Source organism: Raphanus sativus, chromosome 6, assembly GCF_000801105.2.
Source record: "Raphanus sativus cultivar WK10039 chromosome 6, ASM80110v3, whole genome shotgun sequence".
NCBI classification, from domain to species: Eukaryota; Viridiplantae; Streptophyta; class Magnoliopsida; order Brassicales; family Brassicaceae; genus Raphanus; species Raphanus sativus.
The window spans coordinates 48,510,893-48,533,364 of NC_079516.1; the positions used below are offsets into that span (position 1 = coordinate 48,510,893).

The window sequence follows — 22,472 nt, forward strand, 5'->3', positions numbered from 1 at the left end:
GTGAATCATCGGAATGACGGTTAGTAGGCCTAATGGTTAGTCTAGATGCAAAGAACATACCAAGTTTGTGGATGGATCATTGTTGAAGCCATCTGAAAATGAAAGATTTTTTTAAGATCTTAGAGTAAATGCAATATTGTGATCATGAAATCATGGTTGCTAATGCTGAATGGTTAAGTCGAGATATAGCATATTGAATTCTAAAGATGCAACTGAGATATGAAATGATTTTCAAATATATGATGTGTGAGCAATTTACAAAGGAATAACCAACTAGTGAGCGAACGTGGTTTAGACTTTTTATTTTATGAATGAAATCTATGTTTGCTCCAAAAAAAAAGAGAGAAGATTCGAATATTTTTTTAAAGGCTATAGATTTGTTTGACAGCATTGGTGATAAACTTTAAATTATCTAAAACCATGTTCGCTCATTAGTCCATTGTGCATAGTAATTATGGTTTTCATTTCAAAACCGAACATCAAAAATTGGCGTTTCCAACGTTGTTTCGACTTTTTGTCGGTGTGGGGCGGAATGGCGTGCTTAAATTATCTAATCAAAATAAACACGTGATGACAATTATTTAGTTAAATGATGATAACAGATTTGCTTAAAACGGATAGTGAACTGACCAAACATGTAACATCAATCATATGTAAATAGTTATTTTTACTGCATTGACATGTTTTATATATCTCTTAGTTTGCATACATCTCTAACTTATTCGTATATGCAATCCATTCACGGTCAAATCAATACGAGGAAACTCTTTCCAAATACTTGAATATATAGTATACTTACCAAACTAGCTATAAGGATATGGATTATCTGACAAACAATCCAAAACAGGATGCAGAAAAAGCAATGGTTTTGGAGGGACGTTTTGTTGGATGTACAAGCAAGCTACTATGGACACACTTTTTATGATATACTATCATTTTACTGGGAAACACGCGCATGGAAAGACTCAGTGAATTCCAGTTATGGAGAAATAATGAACATCCCAAGATCTTTAATATGGAATACACGTACATACTGCATATTTATTTCACACGATCAAATCTACTCTTAAAGAGTTTGATGAAAATCCACTCCAACTGATTTTTTTTTTTTTTGAAAATTACACTCCAACTGATTTTGGTCATGTTATTTGAAAAAGAGGTTTTTAGCTTTATCCTAATTCATAACATGTGTAACAAAGAACCGGTTACTAACTAAAAAAAACGTGTAATGCAAATGATTTCAAAAGTGTTAGAACCATTGTTCAAGGCAAGAATCCTTCTCCCATGTTCCAACAACCCCACTATGGTTGTCATGAGTTTTTTTTTGTTTATGTATTACATAAAATGGAAGTTTTAATTTTACAAAATTTAAAAGAATCCCATCTTAGCAAATAGGAAGATTAATTACCATTAGCTTTAACAAAAAGAAAAAGAGAAGACCGCCGTCACAAAAACAAATGAAAATAATACAAAAATGAACATTTTACACGTGCAGGAAAAACGAGATGTAAAGTTGTGTTCTGTCCAAATTTCGCCGTTCAGTTGCCAGCTTTTGTCTCGTGGTATGTTCATGATCCTTCTCTCTCTTCAACCACACGACACATACACAACACGCGATACACGCACACACTCATATTTATATAAATCAATCGACTCGCTCAATCACATCATCATCAATAACTTCAGAGCCTTTACAGCTTTACTCATAATTAAAAGATGGAGATGCAAAGTAATTGCGACTTGGAACTTCGCCTTCTTCCTCCTCCTTGTGATCCAAGCACCTCAGAAAATCTACAACCAAAGCAAGAATCTGAGAAAATGGTTATTTTCTACAACGGCCACGTATATGTTTCTTCAGATCTTATCCATCTCCAGGTACTACATACATTTACATATCCATATCCATAGTATCTGACTTTTAATATAGGGGGATTTATTAACAATGATTTCTAACTTAATGCAGGCAAAAGCTATACTATCACTAGCGAGTGGAGACATGAAAGAGAGACCATTATCATTCGAAAGTTCAGACGGTTCGGATCCTTCAACAATCCCTAACATTTTGACCCGAAAGGCCTCCATGAAGAGATCTCTTCGTAGTTTTCTTCAAAAACGGAATGTTCGGATCCAGGCTTCTTGTCCTTACCAACATTCTCGATAATTTTTGTTTATTATTTTTCAGTTATTTTTATGTTAAGACATTGCGCTAGCACAGATTTTTTTGGTTTATACGGATTGATTTTCCGTGTTCTTGACGGATTATACAAATACTTGAATTGTTGAAGAGTTAGTTTGGCCAAGAACTCAAATGATGTACTATATATATAGATAATTATGTCCTATAATGCTCAGCCATTAGGAGTTTGCTTTGCTTCGGCTCAAACTGGCTTCGGAGTCCATGAGATTTTTGAGGCATAAGGGACCATATCCTTTGCGATATTGTTAGATTGATACTGCCGGTTCTTCATCACACTATCAGATATTTCAATCTCAATTCGATTTTCATGCAGATGGGACAAAGTTCAACTCTTCAAATGATCTCAAACTAAAAGTTTTTGATTATTTGAGGTTACATAAGTGCCGGTGCAAAAGCCAGTTATCAAAGAGTGAGCCGAAGTTTTTGAATACTTTTGGAGGTTACATAAAGGAATCTATAGAGAGTTATAATACTCATTTACACAATTAATTAAATAAAATTTTAGATAAAATGGTATTTCCATGCACAATCGTTTTTTCTAGTTTTTCATCGTCGTTGTTCGAACCAATAATCCTTGTTTGTTGTCTTGACATAGGTATTTTCAATATATACGGCATAGTTTCAAGCACCACTAGTAGTTGATCTTGAGCTAAAATTTGCGAAACATCCATTTAGCGCCAAAATCTGTAAACGTTTTATACATAAATTTTAGAACAACAAAGTGTTTTTGAGTGTTCATGGTTTAAATGCAAAAATACTTTTCGTGTTTAGGTGTCTAAATACATAGGACCGGACGGACCTGCCACTAGTCTAAAATAAGTTCTTTCACAAATAATATTGTATCACCACATAAACTTTACGGTAGGTGGTATATATTGAAAATTAGGAAATTTGTAAAGTGATCAAAGGTAAGTTGGTTTCAAGCTGTATTTTGGAAGCTTTGTGAAAAAGCAGATTAAGATCAGTAAAGAGATCTCGTACTGATCAAGAAGATGTTGATGGAAAGCAAGATGAAACAAATTGAAAAAGAAGCAGCTGGTGAGAAAGAAGAGATGGAGAAGTTGCACATATCATTCTAGTAAGAAATCAGATGTCTTTGTTTGTTAAAACAATACATATTAAAAGCTTAATCTATTGGGGTCATATAGACATATATGATATATACACAAAATGTTCAATATACGCTGGTTGGTTATGATGTACTTTGTGGCTTATGGGATGTTCGATGTTAGTTTGACTCGGACCCTTCCATTCTTTGATTTTCCTTTAAGATCAGTTCATGGCTACAAATTATAATTGTGCTTACGCAACTTCAAATTAGGTCCTCAGTTTCTTCAAATCTTTTATATATGGAATATGCCACATTAGATGAGCTTTTTGCCGGTAAGTAAGACAAAATAGCCGAAAGAACAAAAGGAAACTGAGAATGATAATAAACGTGCAAGATTAGACGCAATACGTTTTTTTTTTCTTTTTTACACGCAATAAGTTAAGTTTGAAGAACCAAAACTTGTACGATGAAAGCAAGATCAGCCGCCAACGTGTGGAATCACATGAACTTCGCTATTGACACGTAATAGCTTAAACCAACAAGATGATGATCTACTGTCGATACACATGTATACTGTTCATATATATATTGTAAATTTATCACTATATTTTGTTTCAGTTATTCTTCAATCACTATGATATATACTGACTTTCTGAAAAAATGTTTATACAATGTCTGAATAAAAGTGGTGAATTTATTTGAATCACAAAAAGGTGATTTCTAGATGACGCAATAACTTTTTGACTAGAAAAAAGTATTGCGTTTTCTCGACAATGCTATAATTCATGCATGGAAAATGATTATAACTAATAGAGGTGTTTATTTCTTAACTGAAAAAACATTGTACAAGTAATATAGAGGTGGTTGCACACAAAAAAAAAACTAATAGAGGTGTTGAACTATAAAAAGAAAAGTTGATGTACTTTATTTATAGCCAAAATAAGAGATTAAGAAACGGATAAAATCAGATCAATCGTTTTGATTCAATCTTCAAATGGCATTGTATATCTGTAAATTTGAATCGTTAGGTGAAGTAACAAAACAAATTCACTATTAATAGATACGTGGAAGCGAAGCTATTGTCTATACGTTGTTTTTTTAACTTTGTTGTGCTTTCGAAACGTGGGACATTTTGTCACATGATGGCGTCATTGACGTGTAGAGGTTGACCTTGGCCTAAATGTTATTCCGATTTGCTTATATCATCACCCTATCTCGACAAGATTTTTAACTTTGTTCCTATCCTAACACATATTAAAATGCAATGTAGTTTGTACACTTTCAGGTAAAACAAAGGATCAACCATTGAATAATACATGCAGGAGCTGATTGGGCTATATTTCCACGTAACTCAAAAGTTATATCACCATGGCACGACAAATCGCGAATCGTGGCAGGATTCACAAGCAGGATTTAGTGGTTGTCAAGGGTAGAATAGAAACTTCATGAGCTCAATAATTCAGATTTTATGATCACAATTCACAGTATATAAAGAGCACTTCGAAGATCAAACACAATACACTCTGCACCCTCAAACTCCAATGCTCAACCCATCTCAAACTCTCACTCAAAATGACGGAAATGCCATCTTACACTGTTGAAAACCCTAGTTTCGAGCCTACCAAGGCCAAGAAACAATACAACATATACTCCTCCGTAATACCAATCCTCTTATCGATATTTACCTACGTTTTGATCTTTTACGTCCTTGAAGTATCTCCTTCTTTGATCTTCAACGACACAAAGATCTTGTTCTTCATCTCAAACACCCTTATCCTTGTCATAGCCGCAGACTACGGTGTATTCGCTGAGAGAGTGAACCACAACTTTTACGGAGAATACACGGCCGCGATGATGAGAATCGACGCTAGAGACAACGCTAGACCTGAAAACTCAGGCTATGAGATGAGTTTGGCGGAAGTAACCATGAAACGTGAGAAACAAGAAGAAGCAGCCAGAGAGAAAGAACCTACACGGTATCTGCTTTGCAAGAAAGCGGAAGTTCTTGAGAAAACCGTACAAGTCGTAAGCGAGACCAAACCGATAAAGAAACTTATCGAAAAACACGAGCCGACGACAGATCAAGAGACCATCAGTAAAGGAGAAACTTGGGATGCAAGAAATTTGGTGAACCCTAAACCGTACGGGAGAAGCAAATCGGATAAAGCACGTTCAGAACGTATTCATCGAGAGATCAAACACAGACGTAGAAGTTATGATCGAAGCAAGTCTGACGATAGCTCGAAATGGATGGTTGTTAACAAGTGGAAGAAGGCTCCTCATGAGGAGAAGTGGGAGAATGTAAGAGAGGAATCGGAAGAATTTGCGAAAATGTCGAACGATGAGTTGAACAGACGAGTTGAAGATTTCATCCAACGGTTCAACAGAGATATCAAACGACAAACTTTTGACTAGGTTAATTCAGTTTGGCGTAGCAAGTTTAGTCAACCTTTGGGTGTTATTTTGTGATGTTTGTGTCGTCGTATAGCATGTTTGTTTATTGTTTTTATTTTGACTTTTCATGCGTTTGTCATAAGAGTTGGTAACTAATGAGATCATGGAGGAGAAAACCGTTTATTGTTTATTTCTGTGACATTAGGTGTTTAAAAAGAAAAGATTGTTGCCGACTGATTTGGTTAATTATCATCAATATCAATAGGCTCAAATGGTTTAGTCAATGGAACCTTTGAAATTTAAACATGCCGACAGAAAAATGTTTGTTGGAATATGTAAAAAAAAATATATATTTGCCAATACTGGTTTATGACATTTTTCTTACATTTTTCATCAATTGTAATGCATCAAACGTAGATGCCAATCCTTTTTCGCTGAATTAGTTTAAATATGATGTTTGTTCTATGAATCTGATATGCAATGCCATGGTCCTTAATTTCTTCAATATTTTTTGTTCATCATCTTGTTTATTGTTGGGAGTATAACTCTGTTTAAATCCATCATTAACTGAACCTGAAATTTCCTCTTGCCCTCTTTAATTACCCTGACATGACATGACTATATCAATTTATATACTTTCAATGAAGTATATGAATCCAACCACAAAGCAATGCATTGTAACATCATCAAGACAAGATCACAGATAAGTTTGGTCCGCAAAGACATTGGTTAGAAAACATCCAAAACTGTCCAGTGACCTTAAAGTTGCTCGATATCAGTGGCTGCGTCAGGGCTTGCAAATAGCCAGCCTCTACATGTGAAACACTAGAGAATACGAATAAGGCAATCTCAAACGAGCCAATCATTGTACAACAGAAACGCCACGTGTTTGGATGTCTTTTTTGTATTATCCAGACTCGAAAATCACACACTTTGCAATCTAAATTCAACCAATCACAACACGATATAATGCCACGTGGTAATAACCCACATCACCTTCTTCTTTCTTTCTCCTTAAGGCCACATCATCTCTCTCTCTCTCTCTCTACACTCACTTCCACCATGTCTGCAGCACTGAGCTCGTCTCTCTACATCTCCCCAAAGAAACCTTCATCATGTCCACCACAGCAATCTCTATCCACGAAACCCACAACCATCAAAACCACTCTCCACAGCCACCCACTCTTCTCCGTAGCCGACCAAGGCGTAACCCTCCAGATGAAAGAGAAGATCCTATGCCTCGAGCTCATGGGAATCGACTCCGGCAAAGCTCTCTCTCTCAACCCTTTCCTCCGCTCGGCCTCTCTCGACTCCGTCGAGTCCGTCCTCAACTTCCTCCAGTCAAAAGGAATATACCCAAACGACCTCCCGAGGATCTTGGGGATGTGTCCTAAGATCCTCACTTCCGACGTCAGAACAGAACTCAACCCTGTTTTCGTGTTCCTGTCGAGCGATCTCCGCGTCCCCGATAATGCGTTCCGAAGAGTGGTCAAGAAATGCCCGAGGCTACTGATCAGCAGCGTGGAAGACCAGCTCAAGCCTGCGCTGTTCTACTTGCAGAGACTTGGTTTCAAGGATCTTGATGCTCTTGCTTACCAAGATCCTGTCTTGTTGGTCTCTAGTGTTGAACACACTCTCATCCCAAAGCTTAGGTAAATATTTAATTATCAATACTACTAAAATATAAACATAATCTATAGTCCAACTATTTTAATATAATTATTAAAGCCTCTTGTGAATTATTTTTTAAAAATATTATACAAATAAAAAACTAATAGAATTAAAAACACAAATGCCGCCCTAGTTATTTTTAAAAATGTTACTGGTGATTATTAGATTTAGACTTTACATTGTGATTTATTTATTTTTGGTTAGATTCTTGGAGAGTATAGGGTTTACGAGATCAGAAGCGATTGGAATGATCCTTAGATGTCCGGCTCTGTTCACATTCAGCATAGAGAATAACTTTAAACCAAAGCTTGATTACTTCATGGGAGAGATCAAAGGTAGACTGGAGAATCTGAAGGAGTTTCCGCAGTATTTTGCGTTCAGTCTAGAGAAAAGGATAAAGCCTAGGCACCTGGAGTCGATGGAGAGAGGTTTGGAATTGCCGTTGTCGTTGATGCTTAAGAGCACTGATGAGGAGTTCGAGCAATTGCTCCAGCAAACAAAGCACTCTTCAGTGGTAAATGTGTAATGTTATTGTTGTATATGGTGGGGAAGTGTTACGGTGTGTATTAATAGTATTTTGACATTGTTCCATGTGTATGTGAAATTGATATATGGTACCAATGACCAGTTGAAAGAAATTGTGGTGACAGCAAAAGAAGAACATAAAACTCAAGATCATAGATAAAAATTAGCTTAAAGTCTTGGTAAAGAGGAAAAAAATAACAGAAATTGGGCTTGAGTGGGCCGGGCCTCTGAGGTTAGGAGTTTAGTAGATATGTTTTTTTTTGTGCGACTTTAGGAGGTTTGGTAAAGACTTATCTTGTAATTATTTGAAGGGTGATAATGAAAAAGATATCATTAAACCTTAAAGCCCTGAGAGAAGCTCGGTCGTCACTTGATAGTGTGGAAAACTTTTAGTTTAATTGCATTTCCATGGCGTCGTCTTCCTCGTCTTGGTCATTAAAATTTATACTACTACTACTACGACCTTCCTTTGTTGGAGAATAAGCAAAAAACGAAAGTCGTCGGCTACTATTTGGTTTCTCTCCTCTGTATTCAGAGATTCACAATTGAACAAGTCAGAAGAAAAAGAAGATGGTAATAATGACGAGGGGTATTTGTCGCAAGTTCCGCAGCTTCTATGTCTGCTCTCGATCTCTTGTTGTCGCCTCCTCTAACCGCTTCGCGATCATCCCTGATCAGGGTCACTCTTCCTGTTCCGACCTTACATTCAAGGTTATTTTCATACTCCTCCAAATAAGTTTATTGTTTTTCTTTTTGTTGTGCGACTTATCCTATTAATTAGAGGGTGTTTTGTATTAATGAGTTTATTGGTTAAAGGTTGTGTTTTTTTTTTTTTACTGTGCGACTACTTGTCTATCAATTAGAGGTGTTTTGTACGAATGAGTTTATTGGAGGTAATTGGAGGTGTATATATAGTAGTAATCAATCCGAAAGCGCTGTCTTTCTCTTTTTCTACTTTCTAATAACGTCAGCACTGAGAAAGTTTTTTACTTTTTTACCCGTGTGGTATATCCATGTATGTGTGTGTGAGAGAGAGAGGGGTTAGGATAAGAAAATGATTGAAAAAAGGAGTTTAGTTTTATCTTTGAATTTTCATGTGTTGCGTAGATTTGGGTGACCTAACCAAAGTGTTATTCTTTTGGTGATGTTTTTAGTAGGGTTACGTTTGCAGAGGTACTACTAATAGTACTAATTATTCATTGAAGAAGAATTCTCCGGTTTGGGGACATCACCTCTATCACCACACCACACCACCTCTGTTGTTGAGGTTTCCACTTTTTACCCTACCTGTATTTATTTACAACATTATTTCATCATGTCATGATGTGCTTATTATACTTTGGTCCTCTCTTGTGGAAGAAAAAAACCCAACTGTTTGATTTTTTTTTTTTTAATTGTTTGTTGCTCATCTGATTGAGAATTTTTGGTTATTTAAAACTTTTAAACGTATTGCATGATTTGCTATTGGATGTTGATGTTTCTGATGAAAATGTGTCTGCTTTTGTGGGTATATATGTAGGTTCCGAAACTTGCCTCTGCTGCTGAATACTTCTTCAAAAAGGGTGTGGAAGGCAAACAGTTTCGTCCAACCGTAATGGCCAATACTCGCTTTTCTGTTTCCATATCTTGTCATCATGTTCACAAACCATTCTCTCTCTCTCTCTCTCTAGCTAACTGGTCTGGTTTTATTGTTTACAGATACTGCTGTTGATGGCGACAGCTCTGAATGTACGCGTACCAGAAGAAGCATTGACTGCTGCTGAATCAGTAGCAGATATTGTTCCATCATCAGAATTACGTGTAAGGCAACGGGGTATTGCTGAAATCACCGAAATGATACATGTCAGTAGTAGAGTAACTATACTCTTCTTAACCCATCATCACATTCTTTAAAAATCGAAAGACACACCATCCTTTTTCTGCTTTGGTCATAACTGTAGGTTGCAGGCCTCCTGCACGATGATGTCTTGGATGATGCGAATACAAGGCGTGGTGTTGGTTCCTTAAACTTTGTTATGGGTAACAAGGTACTCTCACCTTCTAACGTGTCTTCCACTTGATATTTTTTTTTTGTATTTTGGCTAATTATGATGCTTCAGGTAGATATTAAGATATGACTTCACGTGTTGTAGATATCAGTATTAGCAGGAGACTTCTTGCTCTCTCGGGCTTGTGTGGCTCTTGCTGCTCTAAAAACACAGAGGTAAGAAAACTAACGCATATACCCTTCCATTTGCAAACTTGTTCAATAACTCGCTTCATTGTGTCTCTCTCTTTTGTAGGTTGTATCGTTACTTGCAACTGTGGTAGAGCATCTTGTTACTGGTGAAACCATGCTAATGACTAGCACAACCGATCAGCGTCATAGGTGGGTTGCATTTCTCCTCTCTATTTTTCAAAAAAAATAGAATCTACTCAAAGTCTTCTAGTAAAATGTATATTATCAGTGTTTGTTTATGCAAATATGATTTTAACTTTTTTCCATGGTGGCTACAGCATGGACTACTACATGCAGAAGACATTTTATAAGTCGGCCTCACTAATCTCAAATAGCTGCAAAGCAATTGCGTTACTAGCTGGACAATCAGCACAAGTCGCCATGTTAGCTTCTGAATACGGGAGGAATCTGGTTTCGTTACCTATCCCCCATCTTCTTGAACTAGTCTTTTTTTTGTCCACAATGTTTTGACCTGTTAGTCTTCTTATCTTTTTGAAGGGATTGGCATACCAATTGATAGACGACGTTCTTGACTTCACGGGCACATCTGCTTCTCTCGGAAAGGGATCGTTATCTGATATACGCCAGGGGATCATCACAGCTCCAATACTCTTTGCCATGGAGGAGTTTCCTCAACTACGCACAGTTGTTGATCAGCTTGAAAAAGATCCAACAAGCGTTGACATTGTAAGTGCCTACTAATGTATATATTGAATAAATTTTCGGAGTTTTTTTTATGTTATTATTATATCCCATAAAAAAACAAAACAAATCCAGGCGTTAAGAGTATCTTGGGAAGAGCAATGGAATACAAAGGACAAGAGAATTGGCTGTAGAGCATGCGAATGTGGCAGCAGCAGCAATAGGGTCTCTACCTGAAACAGAAGATGAAGATGTCAAAAGATCAAGGCGGGCACTTATTGAACTGACCCATAGAGCCATCTCCAGAAACAAGTGAAGATAAAACAAAACAAGTCTCTACATACAACACCAAACATCTGTCATCACTTCAGTTTCATTTCACGAAACGATTTGTTGGACAAGAAGTGGTTTTCATTTTAAACAGCATACGTTACTTGTGAGATCATTCTCAGCATCTCTTGTGAATTTGGTTCTGGTCTGGTTCTCTAATAGAATGTTTGAAACCATCTTTAAAAGCTGAAACAAACTGTCGGAACTAGTAAACAGTAAAGCTCGATACAGTGATTCCATCAAAAAGTCTTCTGAGTTTTAGTAATAAAGGTTTATACACTGAAGTCTGAACCGTAAAAGAAACACGCAAAAAAAAAACGGTTAAGGATCAGTCTCCTCATCAAAGTCCATGAGAAAATCGGTTAAGTTCTCAGAATCATCCACGGCTTCGTCTACAGACATACGACCTTCCTTTTTCGGTTTTGGCTGTTTCAGAAACCAAACACATAAACATCACCAACACACACACACACACACGCATACATATATAGGCGGCTAAAGCTGAATGTGTATCTTTTACCTTGGAGTTGCGAAGCTCAGGAGTACTCTTCAATACACTCCAGTTCCTCGGCACTTTCTCATCTTTTTCTGCTTCTTCTGCATCCTCTTCCTCGTCCTGTCACACAATATGTCAACACAGATGATGATAACATCAAGAAACAATGAAGCAGAAGAAAAAGGAACTCACATCGTTTTCACCAATATCAACAGCTTGTGCCATTGCATCATCAATGTCAGGCACCTGCATTCACACTCATACAATTTTATCAAACAAAACATCTCAATGAGAATAAAAAGACTGGTCAATTTTACCTCGAGCTGCTCGGTTTTCTCTTTTGCCAGTAGTGTTTCATGCATCTCTCTCGAGATAACTTTGCCATTCTGATCAAATCCAAACAAAGAAAACAATAAGACCAAAGACAAAAAAAAAGAACAATAAAGTTAGTTTGAGCAAAGCAGACCAACCTCCTTCAGGTAAGAGAGCATGTTTGGTGTCGGCTCATGAAAATCAGGTCCTCTGAAGTCCATAACCGCATCCGGAGCTTGAATGTAGTTAATCGTCGGGTAAACTGGATCCCCACCCCAAACTACAAACCAAAACCATGAAAGTTAATAGTCTAAAGATTGAATACACACATAAATGAGTTTGAAGTTTCATACTCTGCTTAATCTGATCCTCCCTCATCCGCATTGCCAAAGGATCCCTCTTGATCCTAATATCAGTTCCCATCATTATCCGATACTCTCTATCTGTCTGATGAGAGAACATCTCAATCAGCTGTGTGTTTTCATCTTCACCCGTCTCTTCAAAATGCTTCTGCACAGCTTCTCGTGACGTGTCTCTCCTCCATGCCTTTACCCATTCAGAGTAAAAAGCCATTGGACCTTCTTCCGCTAGCCTCTCTCGCTCGGCTTGCAGCCTCTCTTCCTTGAAAAGATGCCGTCTAGCTCTGTAAAGAGAAGTTTCAGTAAGCGTTGGTTCTTTCCCGTAGAGCTTCACTTGTCCTGTCTCTGCCATCGCCTTGAGGAAAACCTGCAACAGCAAAAACATTAGGAAGACAAGAAGACACATGTGTTATATCTCACTGTAATTGAGCTCACCGTTTCAACATCAGGACGTCTTCTCTGCCACCTAGACCACTGTTCTTTCTCCGGTTTCCTCCAGTTCCACCAACTCTCATCGCTAGTGAGTGTCTTCTCAATCTGTTTCTTCTTAGTCGGATCAATAAACGGATGTGGCCTTCCAAGCTTCTTGTCCAACTCAAAACCACTCTCTTCCTCTTCTTCTTCCCCTTCAACCTCATTGTCATACACAACAAACCCGTTTGAAGAATCGTTCTCCTCTTCCTCAGAGTCAGACACTTCATCATACGTTTCAACGGTCGAACTCCCCTCGGTAGCTTTCCTGTTCTTCTTTCTCCTACTCCCAGGATTCTTACCATAAGAAGGGAAGCTGGAAGACTCGCCAGCTGGTTGAGGAGCTCTAGCGGCTCTAACCCGGCTCGAAGTCCCTTCAGGCCAATAGTCCTCACCTGGAATGCTGGCACGTGCCCCGGACGCTGGCTTCATTTCCCCAGAAGTTGAATCCATGTAACTGTAGTAAGGTGCCCTCTCAACAGACACGTACTCGTATCCGTCTCCATCCTTTTTAGAAGACCCTTCACTTGCATCATCCTCCTTCTTGCATTTGATACAATGACGCATTAATACATCCTTGGAAGTAATCCCAACATGTAATCTCCTGATTGGGAATCCGCATTTAACCCGCCTCTACATGTATTAAAACAACTTTGTAATCAGCTTGACATTACATGTGAGTTATAAAAGCATGAATGTGTAATAAGAAGTAAACCTGTAATATACAAGTACCGAGCTTTCCACTCTCTGTGAATAGTTTATCTCGGTAGAGCCAGGAGGTGGTTGATATTGACGCCATTACACTCTCTCTCTCTCTGCTTTTCACTGTAATTTCTACATAATGAGAAAAATAGTCACACATCATTGGAACTCAATTATGCTCAGAATCAGTATGAACTAGAAGCTCTCTACAAAGCCAACATAAGAAAAGCCTAAACCCCAAGGATAAAAATCCGATCTTTAAGCATTTCTACAGCGCTTCAAACTCGAATTTGAGAAGAGGGAGAAGAAAAGGACGAACCTTTTTGCTTTTCTAAGTGATACTACTGTATGAAGGGCTTTTCGATTATCTGGAAGAAGAAGAAGAAGAAGACTCGAGCGCTCTCATCTGCTTGAGGTTGGTTTCGTAGGGGGGTTTTGTTGTCTGAAGATTTTCAGTTTTTGGGTTTATCCATTTATCTCCTGCGTTTTCTCGACTCACCCGCTGCTCCACGCGCCGATGTAAGAACCTGGGATTAGTGAAGAGGAAATCGATGGGCTTGATTTGCCTAACTAAGGCCCATTTGTAATGGTTCTTACGAGATTGGGAGCTCAAAGCCTGTTGGGATTATTAAGTGTAGGGAACTTCTTGCTGGTGTAACACACACAAACACACAAGATGACTTCTAAACAGTTGGATTCTATATTAATCAATTACTAGATTTTGACCCGCACGCCCGTGCGGGTGTATATTTCAAAAATATATTGCTATTTATTTTTCATGTCAATATCAAAATTGGATAAAAAATTCAAATCTGAAGAACCAAACCGGCCACGATCCGAAAGAATAATACCAAACCCGAACCAAAATTGATTAAATATCTAAATTATTCAAAATTTTGATATTTAGACAACCGAAACCATAACCATTTCGAACCAAAGTATTTTGAATATCAAAATGTATCCAAAAAAAAATTATATACTTATATACATATTAATTATTTTTAGTTTTATTGTATATAAAAACATACATAATATATATGATACTTTAGGTTGGTTTAAATACTTGAAAATATATAAAATAGTCAAATATAAATATCTAACATAGTGGAAGTACACTCAAAACACCAAAATATTTAAAATAATTATTGATTTTTGATCCAAAATTTAAACCAAACCAGTTTATATGTTAAGTTTAGATATTATGACATATATTATTCATATTTATATACAATATATTATTTTATTTATAGATTTTAAGAAATTCAAAATATATAATGAATTTAAAAAATAATTTAAATGGGTTATCCGAACCTGAACTGAACCCGCAAAGATCCGAATATAATTCAAATTGAAATTTAGAAATATCTGAAAGGGGCTGAAATCTTTGACTCCGGAAACCCGAAACCCAAAACCCAAACAGATCCGAAACGAACCCGAATGGATACCTGAACGCCCAGCCCTAGTCATAATTCGAAATGAAATTTAGAAATATATGAATGGGGCTAAAATCTTTGACCCCGGAAACCCGAAACCCAAATAGATCTGAAACGAACCGGAATGGATACATAAACGCTCAGCCCTAATCACTATTATGTATCATATATATGTAATCATATAAATAATTTTATTGGTTCATCATATAAATAATCATATAATTAATAGTATTTTATATGAACCATCTTATAAATAATCACATATATTATATTCTTAAAGTTTAATATGAAATATAAAAACCATAATTTAAGTTGGTATATGAAATTAATCTTTTTGTTGTATTTTTCTTATATATATTGAAAACATTTTTTAATAATGGTTATTGGAAAATATTTTAGTAAAAATAAATTATAATGACATATTTAAATAATAGTTTTGTGATAGGTATATCTAAATAAGAAAATTTTAATCCACTAAATGGACTTTGATTTGTTGGTGTATAAGTTTATAAAATGTATAATTAACATAAAAACCAATTAGGTATCTAACTACTTTAAGCAGAAAGAAAAAGATGGACGTTTATCATTGAATCAATTAGATGCTGACAATTGATTCAACATTATTGGTTTACTAATATATATAAGTATATAACCTAATTTATGCAGAGATTTATATCAGTGTTATACTTGCATTGGTCGACATTTGGGTTTAGTGATTTTCTCGTCAACTAAAATTCAAGGGTTGCAATAGTTCTAATGATAACTCAATTAGATATTGCCATTTGATTAAATCTAATTAATTTAATAATATATATAATCAAATTTATGTAGGGATCGTGATTGTGGTCCGACAGAATATTAAACTCATATTATGGTTTGTGGTAGATAATTGAAATTATTAATGAAATTTTAATGGGCTTGTAACTTTTGGGTTTCTAATGTGGCTTGAAAATTTTACAATATAATTAGAAAAGTTATAGAATTAATAGCAGTGGCAAACCTCGTAAATAATTAGATGAAGTAAGGGTATTTTTCCATTTGTACTTCACTTTTAATAGGATAGATTTTATGTGTACTTGATTTTAGAATCTTGGCTTATTAATAGTTGTAAACCAATTTATGCAAATATTGGAAAATTTTGCCGGCTAGTAAATAGTAAACCGAGTTATTTTTGTTTGTTATGAGATAAATCATGTTAATAATGGGAAAGTCAATCGTAATGGGCTGGTTAATTGACGAAAGGGCTTTTAATTATTACTAAAACTATTATGTTTAAATCAATGGCATTCAATTGTAATTATTTAGAAAAACAGGGTTAATTCAAATTTGTACTTCACTTTTAATAGATTAGATTCAAAATACACTATTTTGCAAATACAAAAACTTCGAATTGAAATTTAATATTACTTCATATTATTTGGAACTCCTTTTTATATAATTTGATGATTTTATCATTTTTTCCTTTTAGTTTTAACAAAAATTTAAAACTGAAACAATGATATAAAAAAATAAATGCAAAAAATTATGGAATTTAGTATGCAGGAAAATGTTAGTTTCGACTTTTGATATATATATAGTTTTGTCTTTCCCCATAAATAATGTAAATAGAATGGGCTCTAGTCTTGCAAAATACCTTTAAATTTTAATTTGTTATCCGTTCGACTTAAACTGAAAAATTCAGATATTCGTAACTTAACAAAGCTAATAAAATACTAATATGTTGCAATATCCATAAGAAACGAACAAATCACAAATAACTAAAAATTTATGAACATATATCTAATCTCGTTATATGCATATATACATATACTTAAAGAAAACTATATATAAGTTCTATAAATATTTTATTGTATATAAGTCTTATAGTATTTTTATTTACTAAATTTGTTAAATTATTTATTATAATTTTAAAAATTAAAATATTTTATAATGAAATATTATTATTTTAAATTTTTGTTTATTTTTGGAACACTGAACATCTTGATAGTTACAGATCAAATCAGATCGAATAATTGATTATTCAAACAAAATGAATTAGATCACAATTATTTTCAAAACCCGGGACTCTAACCATCCCAGAGCTCTACAATGATTAAAGAAAACAATCACAATATTGTGTGAGTTCCACTATAATTAAGAAATCTTAGTACGAACATAATCAAGTTACTGTGCTATGTTTGAACTATGAACAAAAAGATTTGGATTTTTGTTTTAGAACCGATGGAAGTGGCAATAGGCTAATATGTACCAATGTGGTCGTACCAATATTAAATGACTCTGACCAGACACATCATAGACATTACGGTATCTATCACAGGCCTATTCTAATCTAATATACATTATAATAGTCCTTAATTTTAATTGTTTCAAACTCGCAAAACGACGATAACGATTTATTATCTGTAGATCAAATATATGAGAAAATAATACTTTTTGGTTTTAGCTTCTGAATTGTTGCAGAGGTAGACCACGTAAGACTATGCCACAATGGTCTGACTAGGCACAAGTTCCGGTGGCCCGAACGGGCCTATCCTTACGTGCAACGAGACCTATATTCTAAAATACATGATGCTTTGAATAAAGAAATTAACATATATACTGTATATATTAAATATAAAAATAAATATTATTAAATTAAATAAAAATCTGCTACATTTTAAACAAAAGAATATGGAAAGTTATAAATTTGTAAAAAAAGGAAATGGAGAGATTATTCTAACAATATTATGCTTGCATATAGCCTATACCAAGCCGGAGACGCGCGAAATACATACCTAAGTTTATTGTCCCACGGGAGGAAACAATATATAAAATTGTAGAAACCGTAAGAATAATTTAAGATTTACACACAAATAGTATTTCTTTTAATTTAGTATTTATAAACCTTCGGTAAAAAAAAGGGAGCAGTATTTATTTGGGGTTTTAGAAAATTACGAGAAAAGTTGCAACCTACTCCCAAAGCACTAAAAAACTGTATGTTTGATGCTTTTGTGACCGTTAATAAATGAGTGGCTACTTGAAAATCTCGTCAACCCTTTCTGCGACATAGTAGTTCACTTCCGCAAGTAATCGGCACAGAATCTCACAAGTGGCCACATCTTTCAACGCCACGAGGCGCCCAGTCTTCTTTTGATAAACAAATGGACTATAAGTATAGATGTGTAACGTGTGTGTATGTTACATGTGTTTGTGTATATTGTAAAACTGCGAGAAGAATGAACACATCGATGAGTATAGAGCAGATGTGGACATATCATAAGCATTTAACAGATATATGCATGCACGCGTACAAACAATTAACACATTTCAGTAGTTGAAGATTCTTTTCCTCCTTTAAAAAAGAGAGATAACCATTACCATATGTATTCTGCTAACGTTTATGCCCTTATTCAATAAAACATGTGTATAAACATGAACTACTGTCGTATTATTAGTTTCTACGAATAATATTTCACTTTTGTTTATTCATTGTACCATGTTGTTGTATTGTTATTAAATTAAACACCAACTTTTTTTTTTTTTTGGCAACGAACTGATTTATAAATCTAAACGGGATCAAAACAAGGTAGCAATAGAGTTATGGAGAGCAAACTTGGCCAGAGAGTCAGCTGCTGAATTGTTCTCTCGGCTAACAAAAGAAACAGAAAAGAAAGCAAATGCAGTGGATAGAAACTCGATATCCATGAGAACTCCGAAAAGCTCCACCGAATATGACTTCGAGTTGATAGCTCTTGCGAGCTCCTGAGAGTCGGTTTTACACCAGACGTTGTGAATAGAGTTGCGCTTAGCTTCTTGGAGAGCTTCCCTCATAGCCAGCGCTTCCGCCATGAGGGGTGATGAAACATGAAAGACTGCCTGAGAACCCTCCGATATGTAGCTTTGCTCCTGGTTCGCGATCACCCATCCTAGACCTGCTCGTTGTGACGCCATCCATGCCCCATCCGTGTTGCATACGAAAGTATTAGGAGGAGGGAGCGTTGCTTCAGGTAGCAGGATAGATTGGTGTCTCGTTGGCTTGAACTCAGATTGGGCAAGGATCCATTCTCTGGCTGCCGGTACCGTCTTCTCCATCACTGCCTTCGCTGATTGGGACCTGCAATCAAACACCAGTGTATTGCGGGATGTCCATATGCTCCATAGTAACCACGACGTGAGACTGCTGCTGATTCCGGTCGGAGGTACGCATAGAAGGGTCGACATGATCAGAAACGCATCATGGAGTGTCGTGATGGTGGCGAAGTCCGGTGGCGTCGTAAATGGAGCTGCCTCCCAGACCTGTTTTGCAAACGGGCACAGGAAGAAGAGATGAAGTTCTGTTTCTGGTTCTAAACAATGGGGGCAGTTTCCATTTGTTTCAATTCCTCTGTGTTGCAAGTTAACTCCAAGGGGGAGGGCGCCGCGACAGAGCTTCCATAAGAAGAGTTTGAGTTTAGGAGAAGTCTCTTCTCGCCATACAAACTTTCTCCAGTTGAAGTCTTGTAGGAGCGGTTGTAGCGGGAGGTCTTGTGTAGTTTCATCACGTCGGGCGTAGTAGCCGGACTTGACACTGTAGATGCCAGACTTTGTCTTTAGCCAACAGAAAGAGTCCTCTGCATCAAGCCTGCTTGGCTTGATTAGGTAGACTAAGGGCGCTAGTTCCGGGAGAATAGATTCCACTAGGTGGCGGTTCCATTCCCCAGTTCCTCGCTGAATCAAATCCGCAACAAAGAGGTCTCTCGTAGCTTCTGTGGGAGGTCCGAAAGGGGTCAAACGTTCTGTAGTAGATAACCAAGAGTCGGTCCACACCTTAGTTGTATTACCATTACCAATGGCTTTGCCCAATTGTAGCTTGAGAAGTTGACATCCCGCAATTACGCCTCGCCATCCATGTGAAGCTGATTTCGGACAGGTAGCAGAGAGGAAGCTAGTACTATGACAGTATTTCCCTAAAAGAAGCCGAGCAAGGAGGCTCGATGGGGAAGTCAGTATACGCCATGCGTTCTTAGCTAGCATCGCTACGTTGAAATCTTGTATTTCTCGGAATCCAAGTCCCCCCTCATCCTTATGCTGTGTAAGTGAATCCCAAGATACCCAACATATCTTCTTTACGGCGGGATCTTGATCCCACCAGAACCGGGTAAGTGCAGATTGGATCTGTTTACATAACCCAACCGGTAGTGGAAAGCATGACATGGAGTATGTCGGAATAGCGGAGAGGACCGACTTCAGCATGGTTAGCTTACCCGCAGCAGATAACCGTCGAGTGGACCAGGATGATGCGCGGATCTTGATTTTATCAACGATCGATGAAAACACATCACGTTTCTTCCTAGAGAACAGCTCCGGGAGGCCGAGGTACTTGCCTACACCTCCCTCCTTCTCAATACCAAGGATGTTTTTGACCCGATCTCGGGTCTCCTGTGGTGTCTTTGACGAGAAAGAGATTGATGATTTAGAGGCGTTAATTAGCTGTCCCGAAGCACTTTCATACTCCTTTAAAGTGGCGATGAGGTAAGAACAACAGTCGGGGGAGGCTTTGGTGAAGAACATAGTATCGTCCGCAAACAGTAGGTGATTGATCCTCGGGCACTGCTGGCCAATTTTCACCCCCGTGAGTTCCCCATTTTGCTGTCCCGCTTGACACAAACCGGATAGAACTTCTCCGCATAGAATGAAGATATACGGGGAGAGGGGGTCGCCTTGCCGGATGCCTCGTTCCGGTGTTACGTGTCCTAGAGCAGAATCATTAACCAGAAAGGAGTAGGAGACTGTCGTTATGCACTCCATCACCCAATTGATCCAAATACCATCAAAACCAAGTTTCTCAAACACCAAACGGATGAAGCCCCATTCAAGCCTATCGTAGGCTTTGCTCATATCGGTTTTCACCGCTATATAACAGTGCTTCTTTGCTTCCGATCCCTTCAAGTAGTGGAGGATCTCATGAGTGATAAGTACATTATCAGCTATAGCTCGGCCCGGAAGGAAGGCTGATTGGTTCTCGGAGATGATATCATTGAGGATGGGGCGTAGACGGAGGGAGAGAAGCTTGGATATGATCTTATAATAGACGTTGCATAAAGCAATAGGTCTAAACTCCGAGACTTTGAGCGCATTCTGAATCTTTGGGATGAGGCGGACGTGTGTTTCGTTGATCGTATCCGGCATTTTCCCGGTGATGAAGAAAAGGCGGATCTCCTCCACTACAGCACTCTTCACCGCGTCCCAGTTAGCCTGAAAGAAGGAGGCTGAGAAGCCATCCGGACCTGGTGCTTTGTCGGGGTGGATTGCAAACAGTGCTTTCTTAATCTCCTTCTCTGTCGGGATCGAAATTAGAGACTGGTTTGTTGTTGCAGAGACGCGTACCGATAACGCCTTTGACACCACTTCTTCACTGTTGGACCCGACAGAGGTAAATATCTCCGAGAAGTATTGTTCGATCTCCGCCGCTATCTGTTCCTCTTCGTAGACAGGAAGCCCTTCAGTATTTTCCATGACTGTGAGCTTATTACGTGCTTTGCGTCCTTTTGAAACTGCATGAAAGAAGGCTGTGTTCTTGTCTCCCAGAGCCAGCCACATGAGTCTACTTCTCTGTTTCCAAAAGGCCTCTTCTGCCTTGTAGGCTTCAAGGAGATTCTTATTAATCCCTGCAATGACTTCGTCCGGTGATGAGTCCGCCATGGCTTTATCGAGCTTGGTTCTCAGAAATTAAACACCAACTATATAGTAATATTACTAATGCAAGTGGTGGGGCAGAGAGTGGACAAGAGCGGGACATTGGCATAAATCAGACTGGTGAAGCTGTCTCTTGTGCTGTTGGGCACATCCCATGTGTTGTCACACTTCTCTTCTTTCTTTTGTGTATTAATTTTTTAACAAATCATGTTATTCTATGTGATCTCAATTATTAATTACAACTATTCTATAACCAATTCTTTTCTATCTTATGGCCCCGAACCTTTTTTTGTTTGCAAGCATTAGTCCGATGGTTCAAGATATAATTATTCATTTGTACATATACATTTACAATCACTTGATCTGTTCCAAACTTCCATTGTATCTGTGTAGTAACGAGAGTAATAATTTACTCTCTTTTTTTGTCAAACCTTACTTCGTTAAAATCAAACAAAATCAAACATTAGAGTTAATACAAAAGAGATTAGAGTTTTAAGCTGACAAAAGAGTCTCATTGGTTAGGAGAAAACGCCTATTTCGACTCAAATAATTTTGGTCGTACTATTTTGACTTAAACAATTTCAGTCTTGTCGAATACGATATGAACAAATGATCAATGTTAAATACAATGTAAATTCAATTATAATTAAAAAAATTACCCTAACTTTTTACAACGTGGAAAAATATACACTGTTATTTTGATTCAAACAATTTTAGCTGTGTCAAATACGACATGAATAAATGATCAGTACTAAATATAACCTAAATTCAGTTATAATTCAAACTACCTGAATTTTTTAAAATGTGGTAAATCTACATTGACTATAACAGAAGTCGGTTAGTAGTTAAAATAATATAGTCGTTTTGATTTTTTTCATAAAAAATATGCTCGCTGTAACCACTTAAACTAAAGTACATGTTTGATATATTGTTACAAATTTAAAATTATATATACTATTATACTTCTTCATTTTTTCAATTAAAACTTTGGTCATAATTATTTCTAATTGGTATAAA

General features: G+C 36.9%; 6 protein-coding genes across 7 annotated transcripts; 4 read left to right on the top strand and 2 right to left on the bottom strand.

The window, feature by feature from the left end:
* The first annotated feature begins 1,657 nt into the window (after positions 1-1,657).
* Positions 1,658-2,290, top strand: LOC108811723 (protein TIFY 5B). The gene is made up of 2 exons (XM_018583808.2): positions 1,658-1,875; positions 1,964-2,290. The coding sequence occupies exons 1-2, from the start codon at positions 1,717-1,719 to the stop codon at positions 2,159-2,161; spliced, it is 357 nt and encodes a 118-aa protein (XP_018439310.1). The 5' UTR covers positions 1,658-1,716; the 3' UTR covers positions 2,162-2,290.
* Positions 2,291-4,734: 2,444 nt separating this feature from the next.
* On the top strand, positions 4,735-5,830 carry LOC108811175 (uncharacterized). The gene has a single exon (XM_018583214.2). The coding sequence runs from the start codon at positions 4,821-4,823 to the stop codon at positions 5,661-5,663; it is 843 nt and encodes a 280-aa protein (XP_018438716.1). The 5' UTR covers positions 4,735-4,820; the 3' UTR covers positions 5,664-5,830.
* An 829-nt stretch (positions 5,831-6,659) lies between these two features.
* LOC108807105 (transcription termination factor MTEF1, chloroplastic) lies at positions 6,660-7,951 on the top strand. Its single transcript, XM_018579358.2, has 2 exons — positions 6,660-7,294; positions 7,518-7,951. The coding sequence occupies exons 1-2, from the start codon at positions 6,705-6,707 to the stop codon at positions 7,837-7,839; spliced, it is 912 nt and encodes a 303-aa protein (XP_018434860.2). The 5' UTR covers positions 6,660-6,704; the 3' UTR covers positions 7,840-7,951.
* Positions 7,952-8,082: 131 nt separating this feature from the next.
* Positions 8,083-11,145, top strand: LOC108808745 (solanesyl diphosphate synthase 3, chloroplastic/mitochondrial). Its single transcript, XM_056988574.1, is given in 11 exon segments — positions 8,083-8,549; positions 8,996-9,105; positions 9,358-9,429; positions 9,537-9,680; positions 9,779-9,865; positions 9,971-10,025; positions 10,028-10,041; positions 10,121-10,206; positions 10,335-10,467; positions 10,555-10,743; positions 10,834-11,145. Coding segments are annotated over 8 exon segments (798 nt in total). The 5' UTR covers positions 8,083-8,549; positions 8,996-9,105; positions 9,358-9,429; positions 9,537-9,548; the 3' UTR covers positions 10,936-11,145.
* A 42-nt stretch (positions 11,146-11,187) lies between these two features.
* LOC108805734 (protein PLASTID TRANSCRIPTIONALLY ACTIVE 12, chloroplastic) lies at positions 11,188-13,864 on the bottom strand. Of its 2 annotated transcripts, none has more exons than XM_056988573.1 (9): positions 13,688-13,864; positions 13,382-13,491; positions 12,631-13,299; positions 12,190-12,562; positions 11,995-12,116; positions 11,842-11,910; positions 11,717-11,770; positions 11,549-11,644; positions 11,188-11,454 (listed from the first exon to the last, which is right to left on the bottom strand). In XM_056988573.1, exons 2-9 carry the CDS (start codon positions 13,463-13,465, stop codon positions 11,350-11,352), a joined length of 1,572 nt encoding a protein of 523 aa, XP_056844553.1. In that variant the 5' UTR covers positions 13,466-13,491; positions 13,688-13,864; the 3' UTR covers positions 11,188-11,349. The 2 variants fall into 2 exon arrangements, with proteins under 2 accessions (XP_056844553.1, XP_018433167.2); XM_018577665.2 differs by having other exon boundaries at positions 13,382-13,500.
* Positions 13,865-18,356: 4,492 nt separating this feature from the next.
* LOC130495864 (uncharacterized) lies at positions 18,357-21,461 on the bottom strand. The gene has a single exon (XM_056987427.1). The coding sequence runs from the start codon at positions 21,459-21,461 to the stop codon at positions 18,357-18,359; it is 3,105 nt and encodes a 1,034-aa protein (XP_056843407.1).
* Between the last annotated feature and the right edge of the window lie 1,011 nt (positions 21,462-22,472).

What these genes read in the sequence shown, in the direction of transcription:
- LOC108805734 (XM_056988573.1), bottom strand. Translation starts at nt 13,465, where the DNA reads ATGGCGTCAATATCAACCACCTCCTGGCTCTACCGAGATAAACTATTC. An exon ending in GGAGGATCAGATTAAGCAGA is followed by an intron (nt 12,117 to 12,189) that starts GTATGAAACTTC and finishes TTTGGTTTGTAG; the next exon opens with TTTGGGGTGGGGATCCAGTT. An exon ending in TTGATATTGGTGAAAACGAT is followed by an intron (nt 11,645 to 11,716) that starts GTGAGTTCCTTT and finishes ATTGTGTGACAG; the next exon opens with GACGAGGAAGAGGATGCAGA.
- LOC130495864 (XM_056987427.1), bottom strand. Translation starts at nt 21,461, where the DNA reads ATGGCGGACTCATCACCGGACGAAGTCATTGCAGGGATTAATAAGAAT.
- LOC108807105 (XM_018579358.2), top strand. Translation starts at nt 6,705, where the DNA reads ATGTCTGCAGCACTGAGCTCGTCTCTCTACATCTCCCCAAAGAAACCT. An exon ending in ACTCTCATCCCAAAGCTTAG is followed by an intron (nt 7,295 to 7,517) that starts GTAAATATTTAA and finishes ATTTTTGGTTAG; the next exon opens with ATTCTTGGAGAGTATAGGGT.
- LOC108811723 (XM_018583808.2), top strand. Translation starts at nt 1,717, where the DNA reads ATGGAGATGCAAAGTAATTGCGACTTGGAACTTCGCCTTCTTCCTCCT. An exon ending in CAGATCTTATCCATCTCCAG is followed by an intron (nt 1,876 to 1,963) that starts GTACTACATACA and finishes AACTTAATGCAG; the next exon opens with GCAAAAGCTATACTATCACT.
- LOC108811175 (XM_018583214.2), top strand. Translation starts at nt 4,821, where the DNA reads ATGACGGAAATGCCATCTTACACTGTTGAAAACCCTAGTTTCGAGCCT.